We start from the raw sequence: 14,067 nt of genomic DNA, 5'->3' as shown, positions 1-14,067 counted from the left end.
TTACTGAACTGAACTGGCACTTCACTTTATCAACACACAGATCACAGTACAGAAATAAATTATTAATGCTACAAGATTGCAAAATTGCACCAGTTCCAGGAACCTCTTAATTTCCTACAATGAGTTATATCGATATAATGTAAAGTATTCTACCTGTTTAAACTTTGCTCGCACTTTCTCAAGATTAACAAACAGCTCTTCATTTGTGGGATCATTGAGAGGAAGTGCCAGAATCATCTTCTTCAAAGTTTCCAACAATTTAATGCACCTGAAAAACAAATTTCATGGGATGAAATCCACAGTGCTCAATATTTTTATCTGTAATCACCAAATGTCTGTGTCAAGTCAAGTAAGAAACTCACATTCCAATAATTGGAATAAATTTATTTTAAGTTATGTGTCAAATTAAACTAATATAGTACACCATTGAAGTAGGTTCATGTAACAAACATCTTGCTCACTGCATGGATATAAATGTCGATGATTGGTATAATTAAGAGCAAACGTTATTGTTTTAAGCCTGGTATATAAATGAGAAAGATGTATTTTAACAATCAGTGACAAACATACTCAGACAAATAATCTGTTCCAAGTCCTACCAATCTTATCCTTCATTCAATTTCTATTTTCCTTTGTTTTTGTATATGGTATTGAATGATAACAAAGAAAAATAAAAAATTGAACCTAAACATATACAGTAGGACCTCGATTTAATGCACCTCTATATAAAAAAGTCATCGACAAACAAACAATATTCTCCAGCCCGGCCTTTTAAAACGTATGGAACAGAAGTTCCTTGATATAACAAACCAATTTTCCTAGTCCGTTGGCACTTTGTTAAATCAAGGTTCCACTGTACATAACTACTTGAAATAGCTATGCAACATTACACTAGTATGTTAAAAATGTTATTTCAAGCTTGAGGATAGGTTGACTGCATTTTGCAAAATCCAAATAAATCCAGCTTTTTCAGGCTCATTTTAGCCCCAGAGTGGTGGGGTATTACTGCAATTACTCCATTAACAAATGCATTAAGGTGGGGGTACACCTGAATTTGGATGGAATTTTCAGAGGTTTAAGGAAGGGATAGAAGAAAGAAAATGATTTTTGGAACACCAACAGACAGTTGATACCCACGCAAGAGCACCCCAGGTTGCTAGTGGACTAACTTGGTATCCGTCTATTAATTACTAACTACAAATTCTAATTATTTGAAAACTTCACTAAATCTTCAATACTTCTTATTTCTCTCAATTTTACTACTCTTTTGAGAAAAACTATCTGACCTCCCAAATATACCTAAAAATCACCCAAAAATTTACAAAACACCCCAAAACATTGATTTGTGTAATGAGCATAGGGTTTTTGTATTGCTTGAAACGCGAACGAGATATTTCCGTTGAACCGATTTTAAGCGGTGTGAAAACGGCTTTCATGTAGACCCCCGCCTTAAGCTGAGTGTAAGAAGGGTGCCCGGGAAGTCCCAGGGGCCTCCACTGTGACCAGCCAGCCTCTAGACAGTAATACGCTCCCAAGGCTGACAATCCCTGCAACCCAGCCATGAGCCCCCACACCCAGTCATCCGGGCATCCGTCACACTGCATAAGCAGTGAAAAGGGGGAAACAAGGGGACAGGGGGAAGGGGCAGAAAAACCGAGACGATCCAACAAGAAACTCCACAAAGTCTATTACATATTGCCACGCTTAAACGCATCCACAATGCAATGCTCTGTGCATGGACTGCCTACCAAGAGCCGTTGACCGTCGAATGAATGCCAGCTTTTCTTTGTTGTTTAACTTAGTTAAATTGCATTTAACTGCATTTAATGAGAAAAATAACACAAATAAATTAATTTTACCTTGGTTTTGCATTAGGGCTTTCTAGCAAAATTTCAAGCCACATTGTGACAAACCCAAGATAGAATCCAACCTGAAAAACAAAGAACTCCATAAAGATATATGATTGTATGACCCAGCAATTCAAGACTGCAGGGTGAATTAATTACTGGAAATACTTGTTAGTGGTAACAATTATATTATAGTGTAAAATTGATCAAAATCAATCATCATAGTTGAACCCCTGAAATACAGAGTCCGCATAGGGAAGGATCAAGGTGTCCACAATGGGGAGGTGACAGCATTATAGATGTCATGGATGGGACATCATTTTAAAGGCTTCACGACAGCATCCAGTGCACTCTAAGGCTGGAAATTGACCCAGACTTGTATTGAAGGCAAATGGGCAATTCCAGAAACTATCCATACCCAACCACGGACGGCTTCCATGTTTTAACCCCCCCTTGCCTTCGGAAATTCCAAAATGCGTTACCCCCCCATGCCCTCAGAATTCCATAATCGTGAACCCCCCCTCCCCTTCAGAATTTCCGGTTTTTCTGGGAAGTACATTTTCGATTTTAGCAACGCCTATATGAACAAACGAACATGAATTTATGCCTCCTCAGGGCTGCGATCTAGCGGCGCTAGGCGACAAGCTTTACTCTTCAGCAACAAGAAAAACCTACCGCTAGTGGCCAGGCCGTGAAATGTTCTTTTCAAGTCCGAATTTGGCTATAATAATAAACACCATTTACGGCAGTTTTACTCCTCTTTGTTTTCTTGTGCCATTCAACTCCTTTAGGAAAAGTAGGAAACTAGAACAACGCATTGGATGAAAACAAAAATTATTTCTTTTCACCCCTTGTTTTATACCCGCACAAAATCCTTGCTTCAGTCGGCTTCAGTTTCTGAACCAAAAATTCAATTAAATAAAATTGTATCTGTGATTCCAGGCGCTATCAAGAGAAAACTTGTGGTTTCAATTACCACATTACGAATACCTAGTATTAACTATTTCAAACGCTTTTAGCGAGGAAGAAGAAAATTACCGATTGTCAACTACATTGAAAACAACTTTATGCAAATTTATCAGTGATATGTGATGCGCGTCTTGAATGTTCGATTCCACGTGCCCGAGTCCCTCACGAGTAAACATACATCGTTGCTGTTTTGTAATTATCTACTTTATTTACAAAATGTTACTGAAAAAAGTAGCAGTCATTAACCCTCATACAAGAGCAGCCTTCCAATCGATCGACTCTTACGCCGGAGCACGTGGACAAGATTGCGGCTTTTTCGCGGAATGTAACACGATCGCTTCTGAAATATCTTCGCTGCGCAAGCAGTACGCTGTGCAAGATTATACTTGATTGTACTTGAATCTTTCGAATGAAAACTTCGGAAAAAGCATTTCCTTTTTTAAAAACGTACAACGTCTACGGTAAAATTCGGCAAGGAACCGGGGAAACTTCAACGTGGCCGCTCGCTTGCCTTTGAGCAGACTTTGTTTACATCTTTGGCGTAGCGTTACAAATTTGCATAAATATTATCGAGATCATCGAATCTCAAAAGGCGATGTCACGTTTTCTTCATTTCAAATCGTAACCGTGTCTTCCTCTCAAAGATGACTACCTGTCCACTTAACCCAGTAATAAACAGTGAAGGAAGCGATATTAAAGGATTGCACCTTTTTCGGCCGCTGTTTCACAAGCTGAGAATGGAAACACGCGCGATCGCTACCAGTACGCTGCACATAATTATGCTTGATTGTACTTTAAGGGTACTTCCTGGGTTCGATAGGGTGAAAAAGTGAAAAAACATTTTTTTCGACCAAATAGAATTTGGGGATTTTATCTAACATTAACTGAAAAAAAAATTGAAAAATATTAAATAAAGCGCGAGATATCTAGGAAAACGTATTTCCATATAAAAGTAAATAAATAAAAAAGGTGTCATAATCTTCTTAGTGGGAGACGCCCCAGAGGAATTTTCGCGGCAAAGCGCTTCATCCGGGAGCTCTTATTTCAGAAATAACCATATTTTGTTTACATCTCGCCTGCAGAAAATTCCTCATCAGCACTTCGAATTTTATATTCTTCGCGCTTCCCACATGGAAAAGTCATCAAAAAACGAAAAGAGCCTGTGGATAAAATCCCGGAAGAAGCCAGGGCCTAAGAAAAAGGGAAAGATAGGTTTCAGCGAAGATCGAAAACGTGATCTTGCAGAGATCAACAAAGGCTCTTGGTTCGACCAAGAAACTCTAGTCGACGTTGAAGGTTCTGTCGAAGGTGATCACAAAGAACTGGAGCAGCGGCCTTCAAATTTATCCACTGTTATTGGATCAAGTACACAGAGGTCGATTGCCGTGCAAAAGTCCTGCAGGGTAACTTTGCAAGCGTCCTGTGAAAATATCAAATATCGTATTCTGCATCCTCTGGGCCGATTTCTTTCTTCTGCAGCGAGATAAAACCAAATAACGTTTTACTGCGCGTTTGTAATGAAACATTGGCATAAAATCAGCAAGAATTAGACCGATGAAATAGAACTCACCAGAAGCGCATGAGCCCACGTGTAATACTGGAGATAGCGCGTTCTGCGTGGCCATTTCTCTCGCTTTTTGCTCCGCTCCACGCTATCTTGACGCTATCTTGACGCGCTTTCGGTTTCGTTAGCCTTAGTTTTTCCCCGTTTTCCTGGTTGATTTTTACGTTTTCCTTTCGCCACTTTCCCCATCTCGCTCGATCACAACAGCGGAGTCTAAAATGTGTCTGCAACGCGATACTTTTTCCGCGAAATTCTGTGCTATTGTTGTTGACGCCATGGGGTCCTGTTGCTCGATTGGCTCGCCACGTAATGAGGTGTCATAATCTCCTGTGGAGGCTTGTTTTTCTTGCAAACCTTTATCGAGCGAAAAATCGCACTTGAATTTTGGCAGAGTATGTCGACTTTGAACGAATTAATAGGGTATGTAGTTTTGACGGATTGTCGTGAAATTTGGCCAGAAGATTCGAGGAATAATGACAAACAAAAAGGTGTCAGGGAATTTTGATTTTCAAAATATTTTTCCCGTGGCGACTGTTTACGCAACACGCCTCAAATATTTTTTGCAACTCAAACTTTAGACATGGATATCTAAATAACCAATCAGAATTTCGAAAAAGCCTGACACCTTTTTGTTGATTGATGCCTTGTGAATAACACTGTACAGCGATTTCGTTCTTGGCGCGGCGTTCGATAACCGATTAATTCAATGGAACAACCATCGGTCGATTCGAGGTTTTTCTGACTCCTGGCACTTAAAAAAGGAAAAAATCGCTAAATTATATTTTTTATGGGAAACTACATTTATTAAGCTTTATAACGATATATAGTTTGTTAGAGGTTTATTAAGACTTGCGCGCGTACGAATTTTTTTCCGAAGGACACCCGCGAACCCAGGAAGTATCCTTAATCTTTCGAATCAAAACTTCGAAAACAGCATTTCCTTGATTAAAAAACGACCAAAGGCCCCCCCATGCTCTCAGAATTCCATAATCGTGAACCCCCCCTCCCCTTCGGAATTCCATAATCGTGAACCCCCCCTCCCCTTCGGAAATCCTAAAAGCCGTCCGTGGTATGGTATGGATATTTTCTGGAATCGCCCAATCTAGATTTTTATAGTAGATGTCATTGATTGAAACAAATTTGAATAGCTTATCACAAATTAATTTAGACTCATCCTAAATTATCTCCCCATACAAATCATTGTTGTACAACTGCAACACACAGAACACAATGTTGAGAGAAAGGTGTCCATAAGGAGAGGTTCAACTGTACCTTGTTATACGAAATAACAAAGATGATTGATGAAAATATTCAAGTACACTGTATGTGTTCATTGTTCTAGACAGGCACGACTCCTTATTAATAACAAGACGCTTTTCAGAGCGTTTACGTGGGATGCGTTGATTATGTTTAGCACTAGTGGCCTCATTTATTGTACGTCTCACCGATTTTCCAACCTACCCTCCCTTAACGATTTAACTATAAACTGAATAGTTTTAGTCAGAGAGATTGCGTGATATTGCGTTGCGCTAGTTTTGCCGCCAGAAAATGTCTTCAGCTGAAAGGAGCACTCTTTTTTTCTGAAAAGTTCACTGCTAATCATAACTTTTTGCATACATGAAGACTTGACATCTTTCATCATACTTTTGTTTCTCATACAAAAGTATTACGTCAAGTAAATTATTTTGCTAAAAAAGAAAAACAGTTTTGCTGTCAGTTTTCACGAGAAAGCGGCAAGTGCCATGTCACCCATCAGTGATGTCGTAAACAAAATTATGCATATTCTGGCGAATTGAACATTTTTAGATCTTGTCGGCTTTGTTAAAGTTTCAACAGTTTACAAATAGTAAAATACAAAATGACAGTGAATTTCTCGTTAAAATGCATGTAACAATAATCATGAAGAGTTGACATGGTGTATTGAACCTTGTACATTATCATAGAATTCTTTAGAACAACACATGTAGCTTATGTAGTTTATCTGAAAATAAGATATAGAAAGGTCATGTTGCGTTACCTGCATATCAAGATACTGGTAAAGTAAAATGTTGCGGACTGCTTGCAAATTTACACAAATTTTACTGAAAATGCGTACAGTAATATAGCAGCGTTTACAAGCATATTCAAAGTTCATCTTTGTGAGAGGTTCTTATAAATATATAATTCTTATAATTGTATGCTTCACAGACTATCCTAGCTAATGGAATATTTTGAGTCACAAAGATAGCGTTATGTTGTTTCCCTTGTGTTACGCCTCTTATACAATAACGTGGCCTAACTCACGTTTTCTATTCTGGTCATGTAAATGAAAGTGTAAGATTACAACTTGTTTTCGTTTCATCAAAAAAAAAAAAAAAGAAAGAAAACCGGCAAAAAGCTTTCCTAAATGAAAACTTTTAGTAAAAATTGACAATCAAACCTTTAATCTTTTAGTGAAGTGGATTTTTAAGCATCAATTCAAAAAAGTCATGCGATATGTGTTTTTGGCTTATCAATGATCTTTCCCCCACGTATTCTATGGTTCTACAACTGTCAAAAAGAAGCATGATTCCTTCACCTTGAACTCTCCAATTTCCAACGTTTTAACTGTCGAGTGCTTCTTAGAAGTTATTTTTTCGATTTACTGCTTCAGTTCCACCGAGAGATCACTAGGACCTGAATAAAAATCACAATAGCAATTAACTCCCCTTCGATCCCTCATGACAAAAAGATCCCCTCAAGGAGAAAACTGAATTTGATAAATCTAAAACGAGTTAATAATTGAAAGATGCGCATTTGTGGATACAAAGAAGAACAAACAGCCCCCATTTTAAAACGTGGGCTGCACAGGCATCCCACATAATAACTTTCTAGTACTAATCCCTATTTCACTACAAAGTTGTTTTGCTTCAATATTGCACATATTTTAAAGATGTAATTAGTTGGTGATTGTGAAGAACAACTCTCCTGCTCCAATTCAGCCACTGGTACCCTGGGTACCAGAGGTTATTTATTTACATTTATTGTTGTTGTTGTTGTTATTATCATTATTATTATTATTATTATTATTATTATTATTATTATTATTATTATTATTATTATTATTATATACTCAACAAAATATCGTGTTTCTGATTGGTCAATGATGAATGCATAAATAGGTTATAGAGTATAATAGAGGTTACAGGGTGCAATATAGAGAAGTTGCCATGGAAACACCGGGGAAGTGCCAAATTTGAACACCAAATTATAAAAAAATGGCTGACAGTTGGTTTGCTTTGTCAAACCAAAACATCATTGAGCAACTTAAAGAAAATGCAAAAAACAAAAACACGTTGAAAGCTACACAGATCTGGTTAAATGTCTGGCGAACATGGGTGACTCAACGAAAAGTACACCCAAAAATGGAAGAATATGAGCACGAACAACTCAATAAAATGTTGCAATCTTCTACACAGAAATATGCACAAAAGACGGGTTTGAGTACGAACCTGAGAGTTTAAAATCCATGCTGGGAGCCCTCGATCGCTATTTAAAAGAGCACGACTACAAGTACTTTATTATACGAGGCCGAGAGTTTCTCGTGGTAGTTTTAGGCCTTTGTAGCTTAGCTCTAATTATAATTTCTTTGAGAGATTCCTATCCACATGTTAACCGCTTCCCATCTGAGTCTTTTGACCAATTTAGCTTCTTGCATGTTTGCAGTGGCTTACCCTTGTTTGATAATCATTTGGAGGATTTGTATGATAGAGACTGATCAAAGCCACCTGTTCAAATGTCGCAGGTTTTGTATTTTGAGCTCAAAGGTCATTTCTGGGTTATGAGGTCTGCGTTATCGCCTGCTTTTTTTTAACCTTTTGTTGATTCTATTCAGCGACAGCCATTCTTATGCCCCTTGAGGTATTTTATTTGGGCTTGGTTTGGCTCATTTCAGTGACTCAGGTGACAATACACTGCCTCTCTAGCTAGGATTTGAATCGTGTGATAATCTTTAATCTCCTAAAGCAGCCATTTACATTGTTGTTTTTGGCTGAGAATTAACTTGAAAAGTGCTTTTGACAGCTGAGATACCGCACTTTCCTTTAGCCAATCACAGGTATTATTTCTTTAGGACAACCAATCAGCAAGGGCAAATTCTGTCCCATTACTAAATCACAAGATAAATCACCAGAAAACTTAGCTATTCATTTAAATAAATGGGGCAAGTACATCAGCAAACACCATGATTGATATTTGGTGCTCATAAAAAGAAACAAAATAATAATAATAGAAATAATAATAGCTCCCTAATTACTGTCCTTTGTAGATGTGTGTGTCTGTGTGTGTGTGTTCTGTACTAGTATTGTTTCATTTGTGAATCTGTAACTAAATAAAATGGAATAAAAACTATTAAATTAAAATAAAATAAAATGTCCCAATTCAGTATATGGGAAATGGGTTTCAATACTCAAGTGACTGGAGGCCTGTCATTGATGCAGTTACTTGCTCGTTTTGACTTTTTAGACAATGGGCCTCTAGGGCCAGAGTAAGCTACTGGTCGTCAGCCAACAGACTGTCAAAAATTGGCTCACTATTGGCCAACAGTGTAGGAACGGCATTTTTCAGTTTTTGTTGAAAATTATGGCCAGTTTTGGTAAAATTATCATCAAATCATTGGATTTGTCTGTTGGTAGCCTGCTGCTAATTTGTCGGTCGAGTGTTGGTTAGCTATTTAACAATTAGACGACCAGCTCCAGGTTTCTATCGGCTGATAGTTGGCAAGGGGCGAAGCCCCGAGCCAACTATCAAAGGCGATAGAAACCGCGAGCGAGCCGTCTAATTGTTTTAGCATACCTCAGTGATCGATCTATCTAGCAAAAAAATCTTTTTATTTCATTAATTTTGATATATTTGTCCAATGATGCATGCTAAATCGCGCGCGCTCTGACAAACTGCCGTCTATAGACGGCACCTGTGTAGCCAATCAGATTGCGCGTTACGCGATAGTCGGTCACTGAGGTATGCTAATGACTGATAGTTGGCCGGCAGTTGGTTGAGGGAAGCTGTTCTTCATAATAATAATTATTAATGTCCCGTTCTAAAAGGTCTTTTAGAATGCGAAATAAATAACGAATAACATGATTATGCTGAAAAATTACCCACCCCTTTTCTGTCTATAACAAATATGGATCTATCGGGAGTAAATAGACCTCACATATGAGATATAAAAGTATGTGTCAATATTATTAAAATGTAGCAAAACGACTTCAGTGTGGTGGAGCTGAGTGTACTTCGCTGCAAAACGGCTAGAGCAAAGATTTTAGAACATATTTTACATAGCCACCCCAGCATGTCAACAATTATTCCAAGAGTTCTATTTTACATTTAATCGTAAAATGGATTCAAACCTCACGACCAACTTCATAGCCTTTCAACAAACCCAACTGTCGACCTTCCTGAAAACCTTTGACTTTCCCATCCCTGTAGCCTTCCTTAAATCCTTTGTCGTAGAACCTTTAAAAAAAAGAAATCTCTGTTCATTTTTCGTCCAATTTTACGGAATCAGAAGAATATTAAGGCACCTTTCCTCGAGAAGAACTACTGCATCAAAAGCATCATCTATCTCATCCCTGTACGCCATCTTGGATTTGGTTACCCAAGAAGCATTGCTGGTGATGTGATAGACTGACTCTTGAGTTAGAATCGAGCTGAACCTAAAGTAGTCAACAGACATCTCGGGCTGATAAAAAAAAGATCAATTTTACTTTGTCCTTTGCCGATTTTCTGTCTAAAATCTCCACACTTCAGTTAGACTGTCCAACTGTTTATTTAATGTTACACAAATATTGAAGACTGTACTGAATAAAATCAGCTTCGTTGTGAATTTTAATGAACTATACATGTAGCGAGAGGGTAAACAGTTTTTGAAACTCCAATTTTAAAGAAGAAAAACAAACACAGTATAATGAAGCGAATGTGTCCGTCGAAATTTTTCTCCAAAAAACTGTTCTCCAGTACTGAGGGCCGTTGCAAAATGAATTTTGTTTGCATGCGGTCTAGGTAAATAAGAAAGTAAATATTTTGGAACGCGAAAAAGAACAAATGAATCTAAAGCAGACGAACTTAGAAAAAGTTTCGAAGTCATCCTTGCTTCTTTTTTGATGGCGGAAAAATTCTTGCTATGTTTTTTTTAAGGGATATGTACAGCAGTGGCAAAATGGACCACTCTATTGTGTTGGGGAGATTCGTCAGCTTGTGCTCTTGGTCGCCTGTCGTGGATAGCATAAAACCCGAAGGATAAAGTGAGGCGTGTTACGTTGGACTTAAATGTGAGTTCCCACAAGGAAGTGCTTCATAACTGACCATAACCGGTAAGATATATGGTAAAATGTTTTTCCCCAACAAGAGAGATGCTTTAGCAGGTCTAAATCAAGTTTTCCAAGGTTTTTTTTCTGAAAATAATAAGCCCTTTTCTGATACGACGGCGTGTTTACCAATAAAAGATTTCATAATTCAGTTTTGATGATAAACGGAAGGAAAGAACGAAATGATTTTAACCTGATTATTTCACTTTCCTGTTACACGTAACTTTGCTATTCACCACGTCTCGGTACAGTGTGTTCAAGGTGTCTATTCAGTTTTAATCTCGGTTGCTCCCCTCAAAACAAAGTTTCTAAGTCAGTGGATAATTTTAGAGTTAAATTGAAATGGCGCTTAACGTATTTTACTGGGCACATTTTTCCTTTAACGATATTAATTAATAAGAAAGAGCAATGAATAAGAAAGAGCAATGATGATCATTACAACACGCTGGCCAGCGTGTTCAACTTAACTGTCAAGGGAACCTTCATGACGAATTGTTTTGAATCCTAATTTTGGAGATCGTTCTTATAAATGTTCCCTTATGAACGGCTCGGTCGGTCGGTCGTACCGCTTCGCGGTTTCTTGTTGTTTTCGCCTGATCTGAAAATAACGCCTGAAAACGGGTTCATGTTTTAAGACATTGACAATATGTTATCTATTGTAAAGTAGTTGAATTAATATATTGTGTTTGTTCCGGTCTTCGTAGCGATCAAAACTCAACTACGGTATTTTGTGAACAATAAACTTAAAATTCTCTGAGGTAGGGTTTTTCCGAAAAGAAAATTGGCAACTACTCCTGACTACTCGCTATCAACTGTTCGATGAAATGTAAACTTCATCAACCATCTGAGGAATATAAGAGACTGATGCGAACACACAAAATAATCTGTCAATTCAATGTCATTTAAAGAGTTTTACTCTGAATTTAATTCGTCATTTAATAAGGACAAGAGTCTGGCGGGACTTGAAAAGGAGCAAAAGCTTTCGGTCGACTGCGAACTCTGTTCCGCTGGGTCACTTGCCAGGAGATTATCCGTACACGCAATTTAAAAAAACCTCAGCTTTAGCGGGATGAAGAAAGGGGCTAGACTTCTGGGAATGAGATCTTCCGGGTTTAGGGTCTTCCTCTAACCTTCCTCTGTAAAGAAGTACCGTGCATTTAGTACTAAAGTAGGGAGTAAGCCTGGCCGCGTTTTTCTTTTCCATTTTTCTTTTTCATCGACATCTTCTTTTTCTTCTTCTTTTTCTTCTCCACCCATTCAGCCAGACAAAACCATCATGCTAAAGAAATAACAATAATCAAGCCAATTTCAGTCAGCCTTACACGGAAAATCAGTCTGTTAAGTTCAAGGTACAAATTGCAAATCTCTTCTAACGCGAAAAGTCTCGTGAAAAATTAATGTAAGCCTACGTCATTCCCACTCGCTCGGTGTGGGCAAAACACTGTGTCAGCAGCAACTGTGCCCTCATTAAGACACTCGTTCACATGCTCACGATATGTTTTTTGCTATCTCAGGTTGGTTTTCGTTGTTGGTGTTGATTGTATCGACCTTCAGCCCAGCTACAAACGCTAAATGTGATTGCAACACTCTGTGCAACCTTGTGAAAGGCATAAAAATGCAGCTCACAGACATTCAGAAAAAATTGGGAAGTGGGAATCAAGGTGAGAAATTACACTGCGATTTCACTTGTGAACAGGAAGTTCAATCCTGGTGAAGATCTTCAGAGAACCATTCAAGAGATAATTCAGATCAATTCGATGTTTGTTTTACTTTTTTTCAGTTTCCAAGAACTGTGCTGAGCTGTACAAATCCGGCAGAAAGATCAGTGGTGTTTATACAATCGATCCTGATGGTTCAGGCCCGTTTGATGTGTTCTGTGACCAAACAACAGCCGGTGGGGGATGGACAGTGTTCCAGAAGAGACTGGACGGCTCGCTTAATTTCTACCGCGGTTGGAACGACTACAAACTGGGCTTTGGTAACCTGAATGGCGAGTTTTGGCTGGGACTGGACAAGATAAACCGGCTGACTAAAAGCGCACGAAACAGACTTCGTGTGGATCTGGAAGACACAAAAGGGAAGACTGCCTATGCTGAGTACGATCACTTTGCTGTTACAAGCGAGAGATCAAAGTATCAGCTGAGTCTTGGAACTTACTCGGGTGAGCACTCTTTTAAAGTAAACGCGTCCGCCTCCTCGTCCCGAGGGTCCCTTAACCTCCTCCTTCGAGAAAGGAGGAGAAGCGACTGTACGAATGAGGTTAAAACAAAACAGCACTATGCAGAAGTAGCCTGTGTCTTCAGATCAGTGATCAATAAAAATTTGAACCCTTTGAGAGCCACGCTAAAACACTTTTCAGGATCTCAGCATTCACGATAATCAATATGGGTTTCTGTGGTTGTTTATCTTCTTGGACTGAACTGAATGTAAAATGTAAATTTTCTTTTAGGAACTGCTGGAGATTCCCTTTCTTATCATCGTGGCCGCGCATTTACAACCAAAGATCGGGATAATGACAGCTGGTCGTATAACTGTGCCTTGCGAAACAAAGGAGCCTGGTGGTACGGTATGTGTCACTCTTCCAATCTGAACGGCTTGTATCATCATGGATACCACTCATCAGATTCTGACGGTGTCAACTGGAATCTCTGGAAAGGACATCACTTCTCCGCGAAGAGAGCTGAGATGAAGATCAGACCAGAGAAGTTTTAAACTTGTCGTTGCATTTTTATAACCAGCTCTGGTTCCAAAGAGCTCTTCAGTATATTATCACTAAACAGAGCGGGAATCATTTCTGTTTCGTTATTGTAATGGGTATTTTTGGTGAATAAAACTGGGCATCTGAAAACTTAACTTCTCTGTTCAGTCTTCTTTCGTTTTTATCTGTCTTTTTCTTTTAACTTTTTTACCAGGTTTATAATTAAAAAAAACACTAATACAAAATTTACAAGAAAACCCCATGAAAGAAAAAAAAAAAAGACTACAAACAGCAAATTAAGTATGGACAACAGCTATTCAAGGTGACAAGTTGGAGTAGACGACCCCACCTATTGTAGTGAAGGAGAGTTTGTCTCTTCCCCTCGCAATATAATATTCGATTTTATAGGCCAGTCCTTTTGATCGTTGACAAATCAAATCTCCGCGTAGACAAAGGTTTGTCATTTACTTTACAATGATAAAGAAGATGTTTGCTTTCCAGGATTACATAATTTGTCAAAGCGTGAAACCAGTTTATTACCGAATACACCTTTGGGCAGAAGATCTGTCTTTACTAGTTATGTCTGATGTTAAGTTTTATGCAACTCGTACGTACTCATCTTTCCTACCGTCTATTTTTCTTTACGAGAAAAAAAGATTCTTTCAC

General features: G+C 38.4%; 2 protein-coding genes across 5 annotated transcripts in view; one reads left to right on the top strand and one right to left on the bottom strand.

Annotated features, from left to right (window-relative positions):
* LOC146472802 (protein LTO1 homolog) overlaps window positions 1-9,985 on the bottom strand; it is a 188,647-nt gene extending 178,662 nt beyond the window's left edge. For all 3 annotated transcript variants that reach the window (XM_085119055.1, XM_085119053.1, XM_085119052.1), the window contains exons 1-4: window positions 9,921-9,985; window positions 9,747-9,852; window positions 1,860-1,930; window positions 154-268 (exon numbers count right to left, since the gene is read on the bottom strand). In XM_085119055.1, the coding sequence (XP_084975181.1) occupies window positions 154-268; window positions 1,860-1,930; window positions 9,747-9,852; window positions 9,921-9,979 (351 nt within the window). In that variant the 5' untranslated portion in view covers window positions 9,980-9,985. The remainder of the gene's footprint in view (window positions 1-153; window positions 269-1,859; window positions 1,931-9,746; window positions 9,853-9,920) is intronic.
* Window positions 9,986-12,082: 2,097 nt separating this feature from the next.
* The window catches only part of LOC146472795 (fibrinogen C domain-containing protein 1-like), a 67,586-nt gene continuing 65,601 nt past the window's right edge, over window positions 12,083-14,067 (top strand). The window contains exons 1-3 of one of the 2 annotated variants that reach the window (XM_085119043.1): window positions 12,098-12,364; window positions 12,484-12,864; window positions 13,153-13,556. In XM_085119043.1, coding sequence (XP_084975169.1) covers window positions 12,199-12,364; window positions 12,484-12,864; window positions 13,153-13,415 — 810 coding nt within the window. In that variant the 5' untranslated portion in view covers window positions 12,098-12,198 and the 3' untranslated portion in view covers window positions 13,416-13,556. Of the gene's footprint in view, window positions 12,365-12,483; window positions 12,865-13,152; window positions 13,557-14,067 lie in introns of those variants that run through there. The other variant, XM_085119044.1, reaches the window with a different exon arrangement.

Source organism: Pavona decussata, unplaced genomic scaffold (genome assembly GCF_977016875.1).
Source record: "Pavona decussata unplaced genomic scaffold, jaPavDecu1.1 SCAFFOLD_96, whole genome shotgun sequence".
In the NCBI taxonomy this organism is placed as follows: Eukaryota; Metazoa; Cnidaria; class Anthozoa; order Scleractinia; family Agariciidae; genus Pavona; species Pavona decussata.
This window is presented reverse-complemented; position numbering and strand designations above follow the sequence as displayed.